General features: G+C 39.6%; 1 protein-coding gene and 1 non-coding gene across 7 annotated transcripts in view; both read left to right on the top strand.

Annotated features, from left to right (window-relative positions):
- Window positions 1–25,675, top strand: part of APP (amyloid beta precursor protein) — a 284,812-nt gene that overhangs the window by 216,127 nt on the left and 43,010 nt on the right. For all 6 annotated transcript variants that reach the window (XM_009451769.5, XM_009452766.5, XM_009453143.5 and 3 more), the window contains one exon: window positions 591–690. In XM_009451769.5, coding sequence (XP_009450044.1) covers window positions 591–690 — 100 coding nt within the window. The remainder of the gene's footprint in view (window positions 1–590; window positions 691–25,675) is intronic.
- Window positions 12,147–12,248, top strand: LOC112206684 (U6 spliceosomal RNA). Its single transcript, XR_002941117.1, has one exon. It is a non-coding gene; the product is annotated as a U6 spliceosomal RNA (small nuclear RNA).

Genomic DNA, 25,675 nt, shown 5'->3' with positions numbered 1-25,675 from the left:
CTGCAATGTTGAGATTTAATGTGAGCCTAAATGAAGCCCAGTAATAATGTATTTTATACTCCCCGGTTCCCAAAGGCTGAAAACTGGGATCTACCTTAGGAAATGTGAAATTTTACATTTTCTTGAATGAAAGAGTTAAATATATATAGCATGAAATAGCCAATCAAATTGAAATACGTTGTTTTCTAGGGGGAAATTTGCAAAGAAATGTATTTAGGGCATCAGGGTCTGTTTAGAGAGCCTCAGTATTAGGAATCAGAGGTGGCAGAGGTAGCCTTTTTAATTGGCTGTTATAAGCATACAAGATAATGGTAAGTTTTAAGATAAGTCTTAAACCTGAGCTCAAAAGTTAGAGAACAGAAATAGGAGAACAAGAAAAATAAAGTTGCCCTTTCAGTTAAACCTTTTAACAGTAGCCGTGTTTGTCAGTTTTCTTTTGGAAGTTTGTATCTACCTGCAGTGCTTGGTAAGAAAAATAACCTGGGCGACAGAGCGAGACTCCGTCTCAAAAAAAAAAGAAAAAAAGAAAGAAAAAGAACCATTCCTACCCCCAGACATTGTTGACCTGGAGTTGTCATCCTTTGATGCAGGTTATGACACACCTCCGTGTGATTTACGAGCGCATGAATCAGTCTCTCTCCCTGCTCTACAACGTGCCTGCAGTGGCCGAGGAGATTCAGGATGAAGTTGGTAAGTAAGCTGTTCTTTTGATGCTGCACATGGACGTGTATTTTCCCCCAGAGGAAAATTGAGGAAGTGAGTTATCTGTTTGAGGAATATGGAAGTTAATAGAACAGCTTGCCTTTTACGATGAAACTGTCAGGATGGAACTAGCTTTCTAGCCTTAGCAATTGAATCAGTTCTTACCTCTCCATACTTGTAAGACTGGAGGAATGTCGCCTGACTTAGGGTATAGTTTTGTAATAATTGGACACTTGTTATTGAATTATACATGGCAGCATTTTTTCTAATTTGCCCAATCTTGTTATGGCTCTCAAATTATGATGCTTTGGTACTTTACAATTAATGGGGAAAAAAACTCACTCTTCATCTTTTGAGTGTCACGATTGTTCCATCTTACAAATGAAAAAGCTCAAACTTAAAATTTGAGTAACTTACTGGTCTGTGTCACATGCATTATAAGTAGCACAGCCAAAACACGTAACTGTGACTTGTGACTTTGAGGTTATTTTTATATTCAGTAAGTCACAATTCTCTTTGATGGCTGAGCAGGGAAGCCATGAGTGTTCTCTGAACCACATCATTGTTTAAACTTAAAAGATAGTGGGCTATTAAACTTATATTCTGAAATAATTATACTCTCACAAGAACTTGGAAAAATAGTACGGAGAGGTCTCATGCATCCATCACCCACATGCCTCACCAGTGACATCTTACATAACTATAGTCCATTATCAAAACCAGGAAACTGACCTTGTGTGCCCACTGTCTTTTATGTCCCTAGTTTTCCTAATGACTTTCCTAATGACTAATGATTTCATTTAAGATCTCTCATTTCTTTTTCTCTTGGAAAGAGAATAAAATATCACATGAGTCTCTGTCAGCTGCCAAAATGCCCATAACTGTTTAACTTACTTCACAAAGGTACGTAGATGACGATTATGTTGGTACATCTTTCAATATAAGCATATGTACCTATACTGGAGATTTAGTGTGTAGTCTACCAACATATAAGCAGTATGTATCTGGCATATCCTTCCCTATAAAGAATCCTACCCTTTGTTAATTGGGTTGGAAATAGATACAGGTTATCATCTGGAATCAGAGCACCCAGGATGTTGTAGATGGATGTACCCATTACAGTATGTCCGACTTTGAAGTGCCTGAAACACCGCTCAAGGGAACAGCTGGCCCTCACTTCTTCCATTTTATGCCAGTGTTATTCTGCTCCTTCTTTCCTGATTTATGTGGCCTTGTAAATATTGTTTGTATTGCTGTGAAATATTTGGCATGTGTCAGGTGATGATGTTCTGTTCAGTACTGCACATTAATGGACGGAATCTGAAATTATACTTTGAGCTACATAACTTGCAGAAGAAACTTCATATGTCAGGGAGGTGCAGTGTCCCAGCACTTTGGGAGGCCAAGGTGAGCAGATCACCTGAGGCCAGGAGTTCGAAACCAGCCTGGCCAACATGGTGAAACCCCCTCTCTATTTAAAAAAGAAAAGAAAAAAAACAACTTCATAGTGTGCCAAGCTTTTGTTCAGAAGGAGCAACTCAGTGTTGAGCAAGAATTTATGAAGATAGTGGAGGTGGAGTTTTTAGTCTACACCATGAATTGAGAACAGAGATTTCCAATTAATTTTTCACTGTATCAAGTTTCTTTAGCAAACAAATATACTTTTCAGGTATACTTGGAGAATAGACATCAGTAAGGAACCTTTAAAATAGTGTGTATTAAATAAGTGTAAAGAAGTTCTCCAAAAAGTTGTAGAAGGTACAAAATGAAATAATTTATCAGTCTTAATGAACTGAAGCTAAAATCTTCTAGAAAACATGGTTTTTTTGTTTGTTTGTTTTTTACAGCTATCTTAAGCCTATTTTCACATGTGACTTCAGTTGAAGTGGCAATAGGTAATAACTATAGGGAAATAAGCCATTGCAAAGGACTAAAAAGTTGATGACCAATATTCCACCCTCACCCAGCAATTATTGTTGACTCTTTATAATTAAATTATTAGAACTTTTTATTTGGCACTATACTACTGAAAACATTAGCCACTAATTAGTCACACTTCCACAGAACAGATGGTGGTTCAGATATCTTGAATATTACGAAATGCCCAAGAATAGGGCAGCACAATAAACTTCAAATCTCAGTACCAGGGAGGATATTTAGATAATTAGTATCATGGAATCTTTTTCTGTAAAAAGAAAAAAAAAAACAGCCATTAGGTTGGATTAAGAACATATTAGGGGGTGCAGCACACCAACATGGCACATGTATACATATGTAACAGACCTGCACGTTGTGCACATGTACCCTCAAACTTAAAGTATAATAAAAATAAAGAACATATTATGTATATGCTCTTAATGTGTGTGTGTGTGCGTGTGTGTGTGTGTGTGTGTGTGTGTGTGTATGTAATATGCTCTCAATCCACCCATTAGTTGGGTTTTTTTAAGTAATGACATATATATCATTCTAAATATACCAGATGCCACATTCTGAAAGATAATCTTTTTTAAAAACCTTTCATTTGGAATCCTGGGTGCTTCCATTTTTAAATGACTGTTCTCTATAGAAAGAGAAGTTTGCAATAATGAACCCTGTACACTATCTGAGCTGCTAGGGTCAAAGCTACAGAAGTGGTTCGCTGGGGAGAATAGCTTTTCTGGGTTGAACCTAGTTGTCATCTATAGTCCTTTTTCATCTGAAGGAACATTTGAAACAATACGTCCCTTTTTAGTAGGAATATAGTTGAAACTTCAGGATTGGCCAGGGGTGCTAATTGCTTAAGCCAAATGTTATTAGAGGTTCCTCATGTTATTCCTTTTACTTTTGTATGTGTTTGAAATTTCTCATAATAAAAAGTGTTGCTTTTAGCTTACTTTCTAAATAGGTTCTTCATAGATTTTTTTCCAGGTTATGTCTTGTAGTCTTTCTAATATTCTCTGATTAAATGCTTTGTCATTAGTCTGAGTTGCATTTATTTGCTATTTCTGTATATAATCAAATTTTAGATTTAGAGTCAGTTCAGTACAAATAGCATACTAAAATTCAGAGACACTGGCAAAAGGAGAAAATTTTAAAGTCCCTAAAAATGCATGCCTTTTGTATAGAAGTTTGTGCTTATAAATACAAGCAATTAGGATGTGCTTAATGCAGTCAAACATCTGTAGAGAGATACGATGGTTTAATTAAATAATGGTAACAGGTGCTTTACGGATAAGAGGTTTTCACCAGTCTGGGGAACTGCCAGTATCTTTAGTGGGAGAGGTATATCTGCTTCAGTAAATTATGCTTCCAATTAGAATTCTCTTTTATGGGTGAAAATGAGGAAGAATGGAGTCATGCTGAGAAGAAGGAATGCTATCGGTGAAGGGGAAAATTGACATTAAATTTGTGAGCAGTAAATTGTGACCAGAGCATAGGGTTCATCATGCTTGTGAGTTCTGGCCCTGGCCCTTGTATCTTCCATTGTGCTTCCCTGAGTCATCCTGTCTGTTCATGCTACTTTTCCACTAACTTCAGTGAATCCCAAATTCATGGGTCTAGCCACAGCCAGCGTACTGAATCCCAGTGCCATATTCCAGACCCCAAATATCCCATGTGCCTCTGAACCTGCAATCAATGTGTATAAGACTCATGTCCTTCTGGAAATTTACTTGTTTTACACACTCTATTCTGAGTTCTCTTGGTTGGCCTAAACTATCCATGATGCCTTCCTCTCCCTCACCATTTCTTATTAGTTGCAAGTCCTGTATATTCGGCCTTCTGTGTTCATGTGAAATCTCTGCACATCCACTACTTACCTGAGATCCTGTCCTCTCATCAGTGTCATTAGACTCCCAGCCAGTCACGCTACCTCTTATCTCACATTGGCCCCCTCCCACTTCAATTCCTCCTTTTCGGAACTATGCAAGTTCCCTTAAAAACAAAAGACAAAACAAAAAAAAACAGCTGCAGGCCTGCAGCGGCGGGGGTGGATCACCTGAGGTCAGGAATTCAAGACCAGCGTGGCCAACATGGTGAAACCCCATCTCTACTAAAAATAGAAAGATTAGCCAGGCATGGTGGCAGGCACCTGTAATCCCAGTTACTCAGGAGGCTGAGGCAGGAGAATCACTTGAACTCGGGAGGCTGAGGTTGCAGTGAGCCAAGATTGCACTATTGCACTCCAGCCTGGGCGTCAAGAGCAAAACTCCGTCTCCAAAAAAGAAAAAAAAAAAAGCTGCTTGTGGTTTTTCCTTGCTTGAAAAGTTGCACCTTTCAAGATTCAAGTAAAATGCCCAAGTCCTATACAGCCTTTCTAATTTGCATAGAGAACGGAGAAAAGAGCTGGCATTTGAGTGACAACCATGTAACCAACTAATGAGTGCCTCTTTGTGATAATGCTGATGGTCACGTTCTTTCTTTATGAATGTTCCCCGTTGAGGTACAGGACCGCCATATAGAGATGTGGCAGTGGCAGGTGGTTTAGGGTAAGAGTGGAGACTGATAATTTATTCTACATCCCACTCAAGGAGCCAAGCCCTCTGGCATTGTGCACACCCACTGGAAGTGGGGCTTTCTTGCATTTCACACAAAGGCAGCATATGGGCTAGTGAAGATACTGGGAAATTCAGTGATAGCATCCCCAGTTTACAGTTGAAGAAATTGAACTTTGAACCTAAGAGAGTTTGCCAACTTGCCCAGCCCAGATAGTAAAGTGATGAAAGTGGGGTGGAAGCCAAGGCCTGCCAGAAGTCCAAAATCTGTGTTCTTTCTGCTGCCTATTTTCCTCTCTGAAGTGGAATTTTCCCCTACTTAACCTCAATGTGAAAGCACTGGGTATCCACCTCCAATACCATACTCTAACTTGGAGTAAATTATTTGTTTATGTCTCTACTAACCCTCCATCCTGTGAACTCTTCCAGATATATGTTGGTCATCCTTGCCTCCTCAAGATCCAGCAAGGACCCTGGTACTTTTTAGATATTAGTAATTATAAATATAAGGTTGAAGCCAGTCCCCAGGATAAAAAGGCAGATGCTCCTTAACTTGGACTGATGAAGTGGGCTCCTCCATAACCCTAAAGACCTGACCAAAACTCCTTCCTTGACATCTAGCGTAAGCACCACACAAAAGAAATTTCTTTCCTAGGCCACAGCATCCTCTAAAGCTGTGATTGATCAAGCTAACTAAATGGATGTGGTTGGCCAAGATAACAAAGCATAAATCAGGGTTCTGAGGACCTTTAGTAATAAAATTTTACAACATGGTCCTTCTTTGTACCATGACCCTCTGCTATTTGGTCATCTACTTGATTTAATTGTGCTGTCCTGTTTGACCGCCAACCACAGTCTGAAGCTATTCCCATGACAAATAAGTGTGAATTTTCAAGTGTCCTGTTGTGTTATAAAAGGCCCGTGTTTTATTTTATAATTTCATATTTTTCCATTCAATTTTAATTATTATGTGCAAGTTCCCAGGCTCAGTCATTTATTAATGTTTTTATTTTTTAAAAAGTTATTTTCAGGCAGATTATGAAGATTTCTTGCAAAGAATGGCCTCAGGCATTGTTTGTATAGAGATAAAATCTCCTCTCTTTTAAATCACTATGTATGTAGGTCTTCATTAATATTTTTTCATTCAACAAACGATGGAATCATTATTTCAGTGAAAATATGGCTTCCTCTTCAATGTTCATATTCTGCTTTAATTATTTATTAATCCTTCAAAAGGGCAGAATCCTTTCATCCTTTCAACCTTTGCTTTGTCAAATTGTTACTTTAAAATGATTGGTGTTTTTTTTGTCCTTTGTAATCTTCCTTAAGTCTCTGCTAAAAGGATTCTATTCTACTCTTTGTATTGGCACTGAGGTTATTTATCAAAGTGTGCTTCTCTTTGCAGCTACCTCAAGGCTAAAAATGTAGCTCTTTTCAGAGATGGCTGTTTTACAGAATGCTATAATAACCAATTTATGAGAAAGGCAGTAGGAAATAAAGAGGGAACAAAGGCATAATTGTTTCATACCCATTTTTTTTCTTCTAGCATTCAAAATTAATAAAAACATGAATTATTATAAACCAGATGCGGGAAAGATCTCTGGCTGAATAAATGCATAGTGAATGGGGCAGGATTGAAAGATGTGGCGGGGAATCAAGAAATTCGCAATAATGAAAGGATGCTTATTTTTTATTACAATTTTACTGTGGCCTCTTGATACAATGTTCCACTCTTCAGGAAAAATGCAGCATGGTTATTTCAAAGACAGTGTTTCCATATTCTGTTTCTAATAAGCCTGTTGATTTGGGGGTTTAGTGAGTCCAAAGTAGACTAGGTTTAAAATAGAATATTTATAGCACTTCCCAGTCCAACAAAACAGATATTTAATGCTATTGAGAATTTCAAGTATCCTTATGCGTAATTGTTAGTCAAGGATGAACATCAAAAAAAAAATCATAAAAGCAAATAGAGAGCTGTCACTTTGTTCTTATAAGAACATAGGTGTGACTTTGTTTTTCATAAGAAATGACTTTTAAATGTATATAGATTTAATGGTTTACAGCTGACTTAAGTATTTGGACATAAGAACTTTTTTTTTTTTTTTTTTGAGATGGAGTCTTGCTCAGTCACCCAGGCTGGAGTGCAGTGGCGCGATCTCGGATCACTGCAACTTCCGCCTCCCGGGTTCAAGTGATTCTCCTGCCTCAGCCTCCCAAGTAGCTGAGACTACAGACATGTGCCACCACACCTGGCTAATTTTTTTGTATTTTTAGTAGAGACAGGGTTTCACCATGTTGGCCAAGCTGGTCTCGAACTCCTGATCTCAGGTGGTCTGCCCATCTTGGCCCCCCAAAGTGCTGGGAATACAGGCGTGAGCCCCCACATCTGGCCAAGAACATTTATACATATTATCAACAACCAAAACCTTGTTCCCCCATTGGTTTCATAATAGTCTCAGAGCTCCTTATTCATATTTTCCCTAGTGTTATTAACTAACAGACATGAGGCCTGTAAGTTTAGCTGCCTGTGTCTAAATGTATATCTTTGACCCAAGACAATTTCTCTTTCAAAATAGAACCACTCATTTATAAATGAAAATGCTTTGTCAAATGAATGGCAAAGTACGGTATACTATTAAGACAGCCTCCTAGTTTTCTGACATTTGGACTGCCATGTTGAAATGTCTCCACACAGCAAGATACAAATGTGTGAATGCCAGTACACTTCATACCTTAGGTCCCCAACTGGTCTGTCTGCAGACTTGAGGTTACAGACCTCAGGTGTCGAACTCACCCATAGTGGTGGTTAGTAGAGTGCTTTGTATACATTTAGCTCTCTATGCCTTTTTTGGTTGTGATATTAGGTAAGCCCTCTTTTTCTTGCTTTGGAGTTTAATTATGGAATCTGTAAATATAGTGCATATGTCATCCAGATGATCTGTGGAAGTCATTGATAATGACCTTTAAAAATTCACATGTAATACAGCATCCGTTTTCCTGAATGATTTTTATAGTTTTACCATTGGCAAACAGATACTTTCTTTTATGTATTTCTACTCCATAATTTTAGGAAAAAGTAAATCCTTTTAGCTACATTAAAAAGAATACACTTTCTAGGAATAATGAATGTAAAAAAATGTTTCCTTTTTTAAAAAAAAATTGTGCTCTCTACCATTCTGGCAGACAAATTGTTGACCTTAATATGTATAATTCAGTGCAGTATATTGATCTTGTTTATTGTGCTCCAAATGGACGCTGGCAGAAATTTGATGAATTAAATATCAGCCACAGTGTTTTCTTCATGCGATTGCAATGGTTTGTTATGGATTATTTTGTTCAGTTCAAATAAATGATGTACATTCAGATTCTTTGCCCATTTTTTTAATTGGGTTGTTTACCTTACTTTCTTAATTTTATTTTTATTTTTATTTTTATTTTTGGAGACAGAGTCCCGCTCTGTCACCCGGGCTGAAGTGAAGCGGCATGATCTCAGTTCACTGCAACCTCCGCCTTACGGATTCAAGCGATTCTCGTGCCTCAGCCTCCCCAGTAGTTGGGATTACAGGCACACGCCACCACACCCAGCTAATTTTTGTATTTTTAGTAGAGACAGGGTTTTACCATGTTTCCCAGGCTGGTCTCAAACTCCTGAGCTCAGGCAACCTGCCCACCTCGGCCTTCCAAAGTGCTAGGATTACAGGCGTGAGCCACTGCACTCGGCCTGCCGTTATTATTGAGTTGTAAGAATTTTTATATATTCTGGATACTATTAAATTCTTATCAAATACATTATTTGGAAATATTTTACCCATTCTGTAGGTTGTATTTTCACTTCCTTAATAGGATCCTTTTGACACACAAAAATTTTCAATTTAGAAGTCTATTTTATCAGTTTTTTCTTTTGTGGCAGTTACTATGGTATGGTATCTAGGAAACCATTGTCCGAAACAAGGTTACAACTATTTATACCTGTTACCTTCTAAGAGTTTTGTAGTTTTAGCTCTTACAGTTAAATCTTTGATTCATTTTAATTTTCATATATGGTGTGAGGTAGGGGTTTGACTTTATTCTTTTGCATATAAATATCCAGTGTCCCAGCACCATTTGTTGAAAAAGACTATTCTTGCCAGGTGCAGTGGCTCATGCCTGTAATTCCAGCATTTTGGGAGGCCAAGGTGGGCAGATGACTTGAGCTCAGAAGTTCAAGAACAGAATGGGAAACATGGCAAGACCACATTTCTACAAAAAAATTATCCAGGCATGATAGCATCTATTTGTAGTCCCAGCTACTCAGGAGGCTGAGGTGGGAGGATCTCCTGAGCCTGGGGTGGCTGAGGCTGCAGTGAGCCTTGATCACGCCACCTGGGCAATAGAGCAAGACCCTGTCTCAAAAAAAAAAAAAAAAAAAAAAAGGAAGAAAAAGACTATTATTTCCCCCATTGAATGGTCTTGGCACTATTACACAAAATCAATTGTCCATAGATAATATGGGTTTATTTCTTAATTCTTAGTTCTTTTCTTTGATCTGTGTGCCTGTGCTTACTGTAGTACCACACTGTTTTGATTATTGTAGCTTTGTAGTAAATTTTGAAATCAGCAAGTGTGAGTCCGTTATCTTTGTTCTTCTTTTTCAATATTACTTTGAGTATCTGGAGTCTCTTGCATTACAACATGAATTTTAAGATCTTCCTCACCCCCTGCCCCCACTACCATTTCTACAAAAAAAAAAAAAAAAAAGTGCGGATTGCATTGGATCTGTAGATCATTTTGGGGAATATTTATATATAATGTTAATGAGGTTTTAAACAACACTTTTATCTACTAGAACTGATATTTGCCTCGAAATGATTCCACCTTGAGCCCCATTCAGGAACGTTAGTATTTTAGAAGTAGCAAGAGAACTGATGTAGCATGCTATCATCTTTTACTCCAAATTTTGGTGAGATTCCAGAGAAATTATTTGTGAGCTTTTCCTTAAGCCATGATGACTGACATGTCAGTAGTTTTTGTCTGTTTTTATGCCATTCTTTTATTTTTGTGCATGTGTGGGCACCTCAACCAAATGGATGGAGCCTGAGGCATGGTCTCCCACGCCAAAGTCTGCTGTTTCTTTTGATGATCCAATGCAGTTCCAAAGCTATTTTCTCAACTCACCAGCTCGTTTGTATGGCCCTGTAATTTGAAACAAAATCTAAAAAGAAATCCGAATTAAAATGATTGGGAAGTGAAGTCAGACCACAGTGGTGGCTGTGGGACTACTTCCTGGCATGGAACACTAGAGCAGATGTGTCCTGCTTTTTTTGTAGAGTCTTGGGAACAACCAATGATTTTAGACTGGAACAAGGGCTGGTTATTCTGTTTTTCACAAGCATCTGCCTTCAAGGTTCATTTTTTAAAAGAGGAGGGGAAAAAATCAGTGATGTTTGCCACCCTGAGTATGGAGATGAATCCAAATTGAGATTAATTTTGAAATATGTTTCCCGAATTTTGAGATTAATTTTGAAATATGTTTCCACAAACACTAACTGGGAATGACATGAGTTTGTTTCATGTGAGACAGAGTTTGGAAGACATGTTAATTTGCTTCTTGGTGTTCAACTCAGAAACAAATTTTGCATGTATTTTCTGAGTAAGCGCCATTATTAGTTAACAGTTTTCCTGCCGTATGCACTATGGGCTGCTTTAGAAAGTAAATCATAGAAGGTTAGTTATAATATCTCATCAAAAATAGTGGATCCATCTATTAACCAGTTCCAAGTTATGAGACGTGTCCAAAGGAATGTTGACTTGGTGTGCACCTAAACACTATTTGTGAAGAGGCTTTGGACTTCGAGCATGAAACGGGGTCAGAGGGTCAAGGCCAGGGTGTTACTTAATTTCAGCTCCTGTTGATGGATTCATTGACTTCAGATAGTGCGTTTAAAAAAGCCTGTTTAATGTGTTTGTCTTTTGATAATTATTATGTATTTACATATGCTCCTTAAAGCATGAGTTAAATCTTATTTCTTTGAAACAGTGCTTGGCAACAACTTGTATTTTCTTGTACATGCCTTTTGTGTCTTTGCTTTTGGTTGGGGGGGGGCATTGAAATTTGTCTGCCCATCCCCTGAGGGCAGATATTGAGGTGTGGACCTATGTCTTCAGCTTCCTGTTACAGCATTGAAGTTGCTATAGCTGCATGTTCTCTAAAATTTTTATACATGCGATTTAATTGTTAAAGCTTATGATTTTTAAGTATAGTATTCTGATAGCAAATAGATTTTGTCAAATAAAAACTAACTTTATCATCACCACTGAGATATCACTAAGTATATGGCATAGTTCTCAGTCACCACTTTTATTTGTAAGGAAGTCTTAGAAGTTTTCACAAGTGTATATGTGATAGACTGGGCACAGTGGCTCACGCCTGTAATCCCAGCACTTTGGGAGGCCGAGTCAGGCAGGAGTTCGAGACCAGCCTGGCCAACATGGCAAAACCCTGTCTCTACTAAAAATAAAAAAATTAGCCGGGCATGGTGGCACATGCCTGTAATCCCAGCTACTCGGGAGGCTGAGGTTGGAGAATTGAACCTAGGAGGCAGAGGCTGTAGTGAGCTGAGATCCTGCCACTTCACCCTAGCCAGGGCAACAGAACGAGACTCCATCTCAAAAGAGAAAAAAAAAAAAAAGCTGGGCGCGGTGGCTCACGCCTGTAATCCCAGCACTTTGGGAGGCCGAGGTGGGCAGATCACCTGAGGTCAGGAGTTCGAGACCAGCCTCAACATGGAGAAACCCCGTCTCTACTAAAAATACAAAATTAGCCAGGCGTGGTGGTGCATGCCTGTAATCCCAGCTACTTAGGAGGCTGAGGCAGGAGAATTGCTTGAACCTGGGAGGCAGAGGTTGTGGTGAGCTGAGATCGCGCCATTGCAGTCCAGCCTGGGCAACAAGAGCGAAACTCCATCTCGAAAAAAAGAAGTATATATATGATGCTTGCTTTAGCAGCACATATACTAAAATTAGAATGATTAAAGAGATTAACCTGGCCCCTGCACAAGGATGACATGCAAATTTTGTAAAGTGTTTTATATGGAACTTTACTTACATGAGGTACCTAGGGCAGTAAATTCATAGATACAGAAAGTAGAATGCTGATTGCCAGGGGCTGAGAGGATGAGGGACTGTGGAGTTAGTGTTTAAAGGGCACAGAGGTTCAATTTGGCAATATTGAAAATAGTTCAGTGGGGAAGATGGATGGCCGTGATGCATCATCCATCACATTGCACAGCATCGTGAAATATACTTAATACCCTGAGCATTACACTTAAAATGGTTAAAACAGTAAGATTTATGTTATATATATTTACCATGATAGGATATATATATGTATATTCATATCATTTGCCATTGTGAATAGCAAGGAGATTGAAGAAATAAGGACACAGGATCTTCAATAAATATGTATTAAATGCTTCCCCTGTTCCACATTCTTTGTCATTGCCAGACACGTCACAGGTATAAGGGCCCAATCTTTGTTACTCAAATAATTTAGAATAATTTAGAATTTGCTTGGGGAGACTTTGGATAAACAGTTAAGAAGCTGTATCCATTAGGTGAAGGGACATTGGTTGTTGTGTCTCGTAGCATTTGGTAGTCTCGTTAGACAGCCGTTCTTACTCCTATCGTTTGCTGAAATTTATTAGCAAAGGAAAGAATCTTAGTTTTCAGCTCGTTCAGCCGCATGATTTCCTAGGCTCACGAAAACCATGTAATATGCCCAAGGTCAGACGTGATGAATAAGACTAAAGACTCTATTCCAGTGTCTCTGTGTCCAGTGATACTTACTTACTGCTGTTGCCAAGTTAAACAAAACTGGGTTTGCAGATCTGTTTATTCACCTTCAGCATCTTTTCACTGAAAATGCGGTAGATAGAAGAAATGTCCCTCTTTTAGCATTTGTACCTCAGTAATAAGATGCTTCCCAAGCTCAAAGACTCCACACCCTTAAATATGTAAGTCAGTGTTAAGATATTTAAAGAGAACATGAATATCAGCTACATTGTGCATGTTGCAGGATTTTTATATTATTTTGTATCTTCTGCTTAGAAGTCATAAGCCAGCCCATGAACCATGCCAACAAACATACCTTCTTCCATGTGATTATTGCAGCCAGATTTTTCAGTGCAGGACAAGCAAAGTTTTCTCTGAAAGCGTGAGATAATAATTCTCAGCCAGGTCTTCGCCATTTGCAAGGGATCAGACATAAGAGTTTTTAGCTCTGTGGATGTTAATAGCTAGAGCCCCTGTTAGCAGATGGCATGTTAGTGGCCTGTTGCTGCTGGCTATTAAATCATACACATTGGCCAGGCGCGGTCAGTCACACCAGTAATCCCAGCACTTTGGGAGGCCGAGGCGGACAGATCACAAGGTCAGGAGTTTGAGAGCAGCCTGACCAACATGGTGAAACCCCATCTCTACTAAAAATAAAAAACTAGGCAGGCATGGCGGCACGTGCCTATAATCCCAGCTACTCAGGAGGCTGAAGCAGGAGAATCACTTGAGCCCGGGAGGCGAAGGTTGCAGTGAGCCGAGATCACGCCACTGCACTCCAGCCTGGGCGACAGAGCGAGACTCCGTCTCAAAAATAAATAAATAAAAGTATTAAAAGTAAATGATACACATCATGAGGTCATCTCCCAAGGCAGCAGAGAATTTTGCGTATTTTTTTCTTAGTTTATATTGTTGCAACAGAGTAATTCTTCTTGATCACAGACTTTGCTTTTTTTGTTGTTATTGTTTCTAAGTTTCACTTGATCCTCAAAATAACCTGAGACAGACAAAACAGATAGGTTTTCCCATTAATCTCCTTCATGAGTCTGACTTTGCCAGCCAGGCTGATCTTATATCCATAGCCCTGGATGCATTTATTTATGTTATTCCATCTGCCTATAATGCCCATCCCCAATCTTGGCCTATTACATGTGTCTAACATTACTTTGATGTGTACATGTCAGTGAATTACCACTTAACTGATTGTTAGCTTTTTGAGAGTATGTATCAAATCTCATGTGCATTTGTGTGTCCTGAAACAAATTATTAGGTATAAAGTATGTATTGCAAGTACCATGCCCAGGGAATATTTCAGAGCTGTGGTTCTCCAAGTGTGGTCCTTAGTCTAGCAACATCAGCATCGCCTGGCATCACCTGGGAACTTGTTCGAAAAGCACATTCCATGATCCCACCCCTGACCTCCTGAATCAGCAAAGCTAGGGATGGGGCTGAGCAATCTGTATTTTATCAAGCTGTCCAGGTGACATTGATATATGCTAAACTTTGCGAATTACTGATTTAGAGACTAATCAACTCATTAAAAAGTTAATAAATAGGTGAGGATCCATTGTAGCACCCCAGTAAGCCAATTAGACTTACCTATGCTATTATCTTCTAAATTCACATTATACAAATTGTATGCCACAAAAACGTTTAAGGTGAAAACCCAAAAGGAATTGATGCATTGGATTAATTCACAAAAATACAACAGCTGCAATTCATAGAAAAAAAATGCATGCATATCTGATAATTAGTTGTAGATTAAAAGGTGAACAACTTCTCATGATTAATACCAATGAAAATGTAATTTTTAAAAAATTATGGCCAATTGGTGGTTTTTTAAATATCTGTTATGCCTTGTCATGATAAGGATAGGTGAAAAGGAACGTTCATAAACTATTGCTAAGTATATGGGTGAAACCTTTTAGACTATTTGGGTCTACCTAATAAATTAAAATGTTCAGTCTTTTCTAATTTTAGCACCGTATTTCTACAGATACACTGGCATATCTGTGGAGAGGGGCACTTCTGCTTGTCACCTGATATCCCTTACTACTACTACTATTTTTATAAGCATTATTACCTTTAAAATCATGTTAAAGGGTAAATGATGTACAAGAGACTCAGTTTCCCCTTCTCTGACTCCCGTTTAGTTTACATCTCTTTTCTCTCTCTCATTTGGGGGCTCAATACCCTTAAGATTATAGAGAAATTGCAGTAGGTAATGTTGACTGGAAATGCTAAATTTTAAGAAACTGGGGTGGAAATGGTTTAAGCCATCAGCCTAAACGATCAGTGAAAATGTCAGACATTCTCCGCTTTCTTCTTCCAAGATACTGTACTCTACTGTGGCCTTAGAGTTCTTAATTCCTGTATAATTCTGATTAAAAAGGAAGGAGATGCTCCTAATATACCTTGCTGTTGTCCTCTCCTGTTCATTAGGGTAGCTGATGTCAGTCAAAATAAAGTCTGGAAATTCTTGAGTACTTTTTTTTGTAATATACTGAGAATGCTTGAAGGAAACTAACCAAATTTAAGTGTTTTAAGGATATTAACAGTAACAGGAGAGCCCCTCGATTTTCTGCTAAGAATCAACCTGAGTAGTTTCCAGACTGCTGGCTGGCAATGTCAGTATCATGAGAAAAACTGAAAATATAAGAAACTTTAGAGAAAAAGAGGAATCAGTGCAGGCTAGGGGAATGAACTTGGTAATCCAGTAGTCTTTCCCTGCCAGCATTTTGATTTGATAAGCTAAGTGTCTGCTTTTTCTCATCCCTTATTTTTTGGCAGGAAACCAGTATTTTGACACTTGAATGCCTTCTTTCTATCTTAAGGGAGAAGCCTTCTTAAACTTGAAGTGTGAAGTAGATCCTTCAGGTATAGGATGAAAAATTAAGTGGGACTATCTGTGAATTACTAAATCGCAACCATTAAAGAAACTAATGCCCTAATTAGCCTGTCTTTTGACAAACGTGGCATCCATATGTAAGTCTAATATTGTATGCAAATGTGAGACAGGTTTTGCTTTCTAGATCTCTTTGATGTGAAAGGAAGAGCTGGCTTCCTGGCTTCCTTCCCATGTTCTGTATGGACCTGCCTTCATCCTGCTGCCAACAGCTCCTCAAGGGAACATGAAAGTGGAATTAAACCCTCCTGGTTTTCAGATTCAGAATCCTGGGTGATTAAGTGGCTTGATCAAAATCAGAAACTGTGAAAGTGCTAAAAATGGTCAAGGCCCAAGGAGTTCCTCATGTGTGGTCCAAAGACTTTCAGAAATCAAAGTGCGTCTTTAAATACCTGGGGTGCAAAAATCAGATGTTTTTTTATTTAAAGAAAAATAGGTATATTAGAGCAGAACTGGGGGCCCTCTGTAGAAGCCTGAGTCTGGGTGTTTACTGTCGTCTAAGGCCTTGTTAATGTGGGCTTGAGGCTTCGGAATCCACGAACAGGGGAAGCTAGCGTCTCTCGCTGACTCCAGTCCTAGCTCGAGCTTTCCATACTGCCCTACGTGACTTCTGCACTTTTGTGCCATCAGCCGGTAGACTGAGAAAAGTATCTGGTATTTGTCGGTGTCTTCGGTTTAGCTGCTTTAAGTCCTTGGATGGAAAAGGCTGATTGTCATCCTGAAATCATTGTTTCCTAACGTGTAATTGGGGCCAAGTGAAGCACAGTAATTTAGAGGAATTCTAGTTAAAAATACAGATTCTTGGGCTCTACCTCAGACCTACAGAGATCTGCATTTTTCTTATTCCCCCAGGTGATCCTTTAAACATTCAGAGGTTTTTAAAACTCATGCTTATATGCAATAACAAAAATATAAGGATTCTTAGAAACTTGTTATATTTATATTTGTCTTGAACATAGGATGACAGACATTGTCATTTTCATTGAAAAAAAAAATGAAGCAGAGACTTAGAATGTATTTAGAGACAACTCTAAATACATTCTGGCAGAGCCTAACTACTGGATTGCAGAGAGCCTCCCTGCTTCCCCCAGTCCCCATCTATAAACTGGCCATGTGAATTTGTGAACTTCTAGTGGTGTTCACTTCCAAAGTGGTGATTTTATAAAATATTACAATGAAGCATTATTAACCTCAAGAAGTTCAGATGCATAGAGAGTTTATTTGGGTGTGGCAGCATTAGTGGCTAGGTTTTATTTATCCAAGATAAGACTTCTTATTAGCTATGAAAAGGGATTGGCATAAACTGCTTATTAATGTCCATTAACTGTATCTAAAGGGAATAAACAGTATAAAAGGCCAGGCATGGTGGCTCACACCTGTAATCCTAGCCCTATGGGAGGCTGAGGTAGGAGGATCATTTGAGCCCAGGAGTTTAAGACCAGCCTGGGCAACATGGGGAGACCCTGTTTCTACAAAAAGTCAAAAAAAATAATAAGCTGGGTTTAGGGGTACACACCTGTAATCCCAGCTAGTCAGGAGGCTGTGGTTGGAGGATCGCTTGAGCCCAGGAGTTGGAGGTTGCAGTGAGGCCTGGCGGCACCACTACACTCCAGGCTGGGTGACAGAGGGACGACCTTATCTCAAAACAAACAAAAACAAAAAACTGTATAAGCATAAGATGGGCTTGAGTCACAAAATTCTGCCTTTCATAACTTTCCCCCATTTGCTGTTTGATTTGCTGTTTCAGAAATTGTGAACCTACTTCTCTACTTATAGAACATTTACCTCCCTCTTAGATTCTTCCCTTTCTATCATTGATACTGACATTATGCTTAAAGAATTATCCATTTAGGCTCTCTTCAAATCCAAAGTGATATTATTTTAATAAGAGATGAAAGGGAAAATTGACAAAATGTGCCTGGAGTTGTCAGCATTGTAAATGATGGACTGTAAAAGCTTCGTCTTGGAAGATTGTCAGAGAGCCTAGTGCCAGCTCAAAAAGTGTGGTCTTTTTAGAGAATTGACAAAAATGTTACAAAGAAAACACGTGCTGAATACCAACTCCAGGTGCGAATCCTGAGAAGCAACTCACTCTATTCTGCAGTAGGAGATGAATTTTGCAGGGTATACAGCAGAGCAATTTAAACTCCCTTGTTTCTTAAAGTATCTCCTATAGTGACTTGGGATGGAAGTCATATACTATCCCCTTTTTTGTTCCTTCAAAGTAAATACACCACAGAGCTGGAGATGTCCCAGACACAGGAGGAAGCTGTTTGGATTTTTCCCACTGCCTGTAATGAAGCAAGATAGGGAGGAAGAACTTGGGAACTTGCGTGGCAAATGGTCAAGTAAAGAAAAAGAAAAGCTTTTTCTTTACTTGACCATTTGTCAGATGTGCTTTCAAATCCTGAACTGAGTCACATCTGAAATAAATCACTTCCTTGTCATTTCCATGAAAGGGGCAGTACAAGAAATTCCTTGCACATCCCTGGTGAGCCCCTTGTTACTCTCAGATTCAGCTATTGCCTTCAGGAAAAAAAGAAAAAGAAGCCGAAGAAAGAAAGAAAACAGAATCTTCTAGAAAAAGCTATTCTGACCTTTGCTCTTTCTTTTATCTGGGTGTGACTAGATAAATGCATTAGTCTGCTAGGGCTGCCATAACAAAATACCAAAATACGACAGACTGAATCCTTAAACAACAGAAATTATTTTTCTCATGCTTCTGGAGGCTGGAAGTCCAAGATCAAGGTACCAGCAGGTCGGTTTCTGAGGAGGCCTCTCTTCCTTGATTTACAAATGGCCACCTACGCATCATATCCTCACATGGTCTTTCTCAGAGAGAAAGAGAGGTGTCTCTTCCTCTTCTTCTTTTGTTTTGTTGAGACAGAGTTTCGCTTTTGTTGCCCAGGCTGGAGTGCAATGGCACAATCTTGGCTCACTGCAACCTCCACCTCCTGGGTTCAAGCGATTCTCGTGCCTCAGCCTCCCGAGTAGCTGAGATTACAGGCATGCCTGGCTAATTTTGTATTTTTAGTAGAGACAGGGTTTCTCCATGTTGGTCAGGCTGGTCTCGAACTCTCGACCTCAGGTGAGCCACCGCACCCGGCCTCTTCCTTTTCTTACAAGGACACCTGTCCTATTGGATCAGAGTCACACCCCCATGACCTCATTTAACCTTAACTATCTCTTTAAAGGTCTGATCTCCAAAGGCCCCTTGAGGGTTAGGGCTTTGATACATGAATTTTCAGGGGGACACAGTTCGGTCCATAGCAGTTGGCTTATTCATACTTTGGGTAGATCCTCTTCATCGTTCCTCAGCTACTGTCTATTTAGTGCACAGCTTCTTTATCCTAAAGCTAGTCAGGGGAGGCATGGAAGGTATTATTTCTCCTGTTTCTGCACCTAAGGCATTAAAACGAGGTTGTGGTCTGGCAGCCTACACTCGGCCTTGATGAACTTCAAATCCTAGACCTCCTTGGTATGTGAAGTGCATACACTTGTAGGGAGGGATTTGACAGGTTTTTTTTTGTTTTTTGTTTTTTGTTTTGAGACAGAGTCTCACTCTGTTGCCCAGGCTGGAATGCAGTGGCACGATCTCGGCTCACTACAGCCTCCGCCTCCCGGTTTCAAATGATTCTCCTGCCTCAGCGTCCTGAGTAGCTGGGATTATAGGCACGCGCCACCACACCCAGCTAATTTTTGTATTTTTAGTAGGGACGGGGTTTCAGTATGTTGATCAGGCTGGTCTCGAATTCCTGACCTTGTGATCCACTCGCCTCGGCCTCGCAAAGTGTTGGGATTACAGGTGTGAGCCACCGCGCCCAGCCCAGATTTTTAAAAATTAGTTTTTAGTGTATCCACACTGTTAAAGCAGGTGGATACTGCTGGACAGTATAACAAAGTATAGTGTGACAAACCCATAACCAAGCATTGTTAGCTATATTTTCTCATGTCTTGAGCCAAAAGGTCACAGTTAACCTAATGTTGCTACTAAACACTCATACCATAAAACATTCTATTCCAGTCTTCCAGATTTTACACAAGAATAAAATAAAAACTTTCAGACTACTGGAGATTTTTTTTTTTAAATACACAATTTGTTGAATGTGAACGCTAAATTGAAATTGACATGCTAAGTTTTATAGATTACTTCAGCTGCCCTGACTTCAGTAAATTTAGTTGTGACACAGGTACAACAGCTGACTTCTTTCTGGCATTAGAGGTGGTGATGTTTCGTCACTCTGGAGTTAGTAAAACCTGAAACCCGCCAGGCATTTGACACAGAGTTTGCTGCCAGGGACAGCTCAGCTTCTGGCTTATTGGAGAGGAAATGACCTAACCTCTGTGTTTACAAAGTGTTTGAAACTGAGGCCCTTCCACTTCCTTGCTGAGTGTAAGGGTTGACCTGGCATCCAAAATCCCCATGATCTTCTCAGGATAAGTCGTGCAGCCATTGGTGGTCAAGAAAGGATTTGTTTCCTGTGGAAGGGCATTGGAAGAGGAACAGAGCTGAAACACACGGGTGTTCAGAGGGAAAACATCTCTGCACTTAAGAGGGCTAGATTAGACTATTAGACTATTATCATAGAGCTCGTGATTCATCTCCTTTGTTTAATTCCAGCCTTGAGTAAAGGACTCACTAAGAAACCACATTCGGCCGGGTGTTGTGGCTCACGCCTGTAATCCCAACACTTCGGGAGACCGAGGCAGATGGATCACAAGGTCAGGAGTTCAAGACCAGCCTGGCCAATATGGTGAAACCCCGTCTCAACTAAAAATACAAAAATTAGTCGGGGATGGTGGCGGGCGCCTGTAGTCTCAGCTACTCGGGAGGCTGAGGCAGGAGAATTGCTTGAACCCGGGAGGCGGAGGTTACAGTGAGCCGAGATCACGCCACTGCATTCCGGCCTGGTGACAGAGCGAGACTCCATCTCAAAAAAAAAGAAACCACATTCTATTCCAGTATATTTATTATAACCAGAAATTCTTGTCTTATCAGCAAATAGCTAATATTCACTTACATGGGCAGTGTATTAGATTCCTAGGGCTGCTGGAACCAGTTACCACAAACCGCATGGCCGAAACTAACAGAAATATACTCTCTCATTATCTCATTATTCTAGAGGTTAGAAGTCCTAAAGCAAGGTGTTGCCAGGGCCACACTGCCTCTTACAGCTCTAGGGGAGAATCTGTTTCATGCCTTTCGCTTGCTCTAGTGCTGCTGCCAGCCCTTGATATTCCTTTGGTTGGTACATGCACCCCTCCGATCTCCACCTCTGTCTTCACATGGTGTTACTCCCCATGTCTCTGTTTCTGTGTCTTCTCTAATATGATTAAGGGCCCACCCTTCTCCAGTGTGACCTCATCTTAACTTAATTATATCTGCAAAGACCCTGTTTCCAAGTAAGGCTGTATTCTCAGGTGTAGGCATTAGGACTTCAACATATATTTTGGGGGAAAATTCAACCCATAATGCGGTTATGTTTTTATTTTCCTTGACTTTTAAGAATGTGAACTATTGTCAAATTTTTTCAACCACTATCAAATTTAAATCTAAGAACTACATGTCTTAAATTTATGACCTCTTCATTAAAAAAAATAATAATAACATTTAATTGGTACCAAAACGTGAAAGAGTTTAATGCTTTGCATTTGCTTGAGGCTGATTAATGAGTAAATGTGTCAACTGTGGCTGTTTTAATTAGCCAGGGTTAATTAATGTTTACCACACTTGGAAGATGAAAAGGCATGTATAAATGCTCTATAATGTGAATCATTTTTTAATTTGTTGTTGAAGCTTATAGTGTAGCCAAATAAGGATTGCTTACGTCATACTTACAAAGGGAGGTTCATTAATGGATACAAATACACAGTTTGATAGAAGAAGCAAGACCTAGTATTTAATTATCAGCAAGGTGACTAATTTACAGTAATCTACTGTATATTTAAAAATAGCTAGGAGAACCTAATTTGAATGTTTCTAGCGTAAAGAAGACAGGCTGGGCACAATGGCTTACACCTATAGTCCCAGAACTTGGGAAGGCCGAGGTGGGAAAATCGCTTGACCCCAGCAATTCAAGACTAGCCAGGGCATCATAGTGAGACCCCATCTCTACAAAACAAATATTTAAAAATTAGCCAGGTGTGATGGTGCATGCCTGTAGACCCAGCTGCTCTGGAGGCTAAGGTGAGAAGATCACTTGAGCCCAGCAGTTCAAGGTTCAAGTGAGCTATGATCACACCACTGCACTCCAGCCTGAGTGACAGAGAGAGACCCTTCCTCAAAGCAAAAAGAAAAGAAAAACATTTAAGTGATGGATATCCCATTATACTGATTTGATCTTTCCAAATTATACGAATATATTAAGTTTTCTCATATAATCTGAAAATATGCACATCTATTATGTATCAATAAAAAATAAAATTTTAAAAATGTAAAAAACGATGTTGGAGCACTGTGGTACTTAACGTAGAGGCTCTGACTTTTGAGGTATATTCATTACCTGTTACTGAAGTTGAATATGCTTTAATATTGTATGTTTAGAAAAGGTAGTTACATTTTTAAATCTGATTGTGTAAGAAGAAAAGAGTAGAAATGTTTGGGGCCAAGTCAATAATTATTTAGTATATCATAATTTGAGATGAAATGTGTTTTTTTTTTTCTTTTTTAGTTTCAAGTTGAAACATTTTAAGAACAGATAAGGAAAGGCTAACTGTGCTGAGATGAAAATAACATTTTTAAAGTAACTTCCTTAAAGAACATACATTTCTAGAATTTTGTGTAAATTTTCAACAAAGCCTCAGAAGCCTGGATGAGGTCTTGTACCAGGACTGGAAAGTGTGGGGATTAGAAAAAGTGTGGAGAGATCGTTGTGAGATCCTCTCGTATGAGGCCTGAAGCTGTACATCCATGGAAAGCAGTTACCCCAGGCGGGAAAACAGGTTATCCATTCTCGAGTGAGTGGCCGGGTGGGAAATATTCCATCATGTCAAATGGATCGTGCTTTCCAGCACCAAGATTTGTGGTTCTCTAGGTGAATAAAGATGACACCCCTTCACTTCACTTCACCATTGTCTGCATGGAGTACGTATCTAAAATCAAATTAGCAAAAAGGTTGGGTCTACTTTACTTTTCATCTCCTACACTATTTTCTTCTTTGTTCTCGGCAGGAAAAGATGAAGTTGCATTTTATTATTATCTCATAGATTCTTATTCTAAAATAATTTGATTTAAGACCCATTGCACTTTATTTGGATAAAAAATGCTTCACTCTCTGGTTCTTAACAATAACACCAGCCTGATTTTATTACGTTAAGCACTGCAATTAGACAATACAAAGAATTTGCAGCAACAACATGTTATTTTATCATGGGTGGAACTGTTCATTGTCTAGCAGAATTTATTACCAGATAAATCCCTTTTGGGGAATCTAATATGGATGTTTTTTTCAAAGCACCTGTGGAGTTCTGCTAGTATTGGGAACGTTTCCATTTTCATTCTGATGCTTCCCTGTGGGCTGTTTCAGCATAGAAGTGAGCTCTCTGGGTCCATGTTTCCATTGGCTCCACCCAATATCCTGAAAGATTGCAACTCAACATGTGTAAATAGAACCTTTCTCCCCCATATTTGCTCTTTTCATAGACTAAACTCAGGTCAAGAACTAGAAGTTTATCCTCCACCCCGATAGCATCTCGCCCTATCCCAAATACCGCCACCAAAATGCCCACTGTTTTTCCTTGGGCCACTTCCTGAAATATCTTTCTGGCTGTATCACTCTTGTGTGCATCCTTATCGGCTATGCTTTTGGCCATTTTTTACTGCTGACTTGTCTGGTTAGTCTTTTATAATCTCCAGGCTTCTCCTCCATCCTTTTTTTACAGTTTACCTGTTCATGAAGCACAGGTCACTTGACCCGTAGAATTCCCATAGGCTGGGATTTTGCTAATTGCATACTCATGGTATAGGTCACTGTATTCCTCTGCCCTCTGTATCCCACAAACTGAAAGCCTCTTGGCTAAGCTGCTTCCCTTTTCACTTCCCTTGTACCCCAGCAGCCAGAAGAGTCACAGATCCTGGGCAGCTTGTCCTCTGTGCCTCGGTACATGCACTTGTATCTGCTAGGACAATGATCTCTTTCCCTTGGGCCCCACTGTAATATCACTAGTCACATCCCTAAAGCCCAGGCTTGTTTCTTTGTCATTCTGTCGGTATCCCTACCATAACACTTGTAATGGTAATTATTTTTATGCCCATCTTTTCTTCTGAACCATGAGCCCTTCAAGTGAAAAGAAATTGATGAAGTTATTTCTAGCACTCCCCTGGAAAAAGGAAGGCAGGCAGGGGGGGAGGGGCTCACTAGTTTATGATAAAGTGGTTTGGTTTTCTTGGTTGCAGATTATTTCTTTTAAAGTGACTCTTTTCAGCTTCTCTCACTCCTGTGCATCGTGAATGCTCTCCTGAAGACAGACGCTTTCCATTCATTTCCAAGCCCCCCATGTGAAGTGCTTTCTGTTGCCAGGCTTGGTTTCCCCACATGTTGTTAAAGAAGTTAAAGAAGCATGTGAATAAGCTAAAGCAGAGGAGAAAGAACCATTGCTATATCTAGAATTGTTCACCAGAAAGCAAGTTTTGTGTTAAAGAAAACACGAGTAGGCCACTGTGCAGAAGTGCTTACAGGGTTTGTGTGCTTTTTAAAATCTGCATAAATAAACATTTCAAATGAGCTATCACATATACAAGGATGATGTGCTGTCTGTGGGAAAAGGACCCAATCCTGTGTTGTGATTTTACATATATATAATTTGTGCTAATCTTACACACTTGCCTGATCCCCTTATAATTATCTGCACAAGTCTTTTTAGGCTCTTTGAATGAAATTCACTATGTATGGATGTTGAAAATCATCCTTTCTACCATGAGCTCATCAGACTTGCCAACCAATTCTTTGCATCCTTTGAAGTATAAAATTCCATCAATTCAGCATGTATCAACATGAATCAATTAGAATGCACTTTCTTCACAGCATGGCGGAGTTTTTGCGGGCTGCCGGGAGGGGCACTGTTTCCCAATTCATTCATTTGCTTTGGCCCGCCCCAGGATCTCTCTTATCCAGGTCAGATAGACGTCTCTCATGAGCTTGAGAGAGGGGGCTGGTCACACAGGGCACGGCTTTAGGGACACAACTCACTGAAACTACAAAATGAGTGCTGCTCTTAGAGTTGTACCCACAGCCTGCACAGCTGTTATGGCAGTGCTGTGGGCAAGTCTTGCTAAGGCCCATTCTCCTCCCTCCCTTGTCCTGTTGGAAGGTTCGGGTTGGAGCTGAAATTCAGTCCAGCACGCAGCTGGACAAGCCATGTCTCCTGTATGTGACTCGCTCCCCAGAGAAAGCATCATGTGGACTAGTAAGGGCTTGGCTTTATCAGAAGCAAAGGAGAGGTTTACATCTCTTCTTGCTCTCTCTTAATGGGTTCAGAGCTCCAGCAGAAAAAATGGGACACTGTGGATTGATCTCCAGAAAACCCCAAAACCAGCACTGAAGGCTCCAGGAGATTATGCCTTTAGATTGTTTACAGGCACCAGAATGACTTTTGCCTTTATAAAAATGCGCGCAAGAGCATGAAAACTAATATTTGAGGAATTTTTTTTTCTCACTGTACTTTCTGGTCCTCACTGAAAGCATTGGCAGTTTTAAAAAATGAAATGTGATACTGTTATAGACGTAGCAAACCTCACGTTTCATTTTTTCCAATTCATTCTATATCTAAGAACTTACTTAGAAGGAGA

This window comes from Pan troglodytes, chromosome 22 (genome assembly GCF_028858775.2).
Source record: "Pan troglodytes isolate AG18354 chromosome 22, NHGRI_mPanTro3-v2.0_pri, whole genome shotgun sequence".
NCBI classification, from domain to species: Eukaryota; Metazoa; Chordata; class Mammalia; order Primates; family Hominidae; genus Pan; species Pan troglodytes.
The sequence above is the reverse complement of the archived record's forward strand: the minus strand, read 5'-3'. Positions and strand labels throughout refer to the sequence as shown.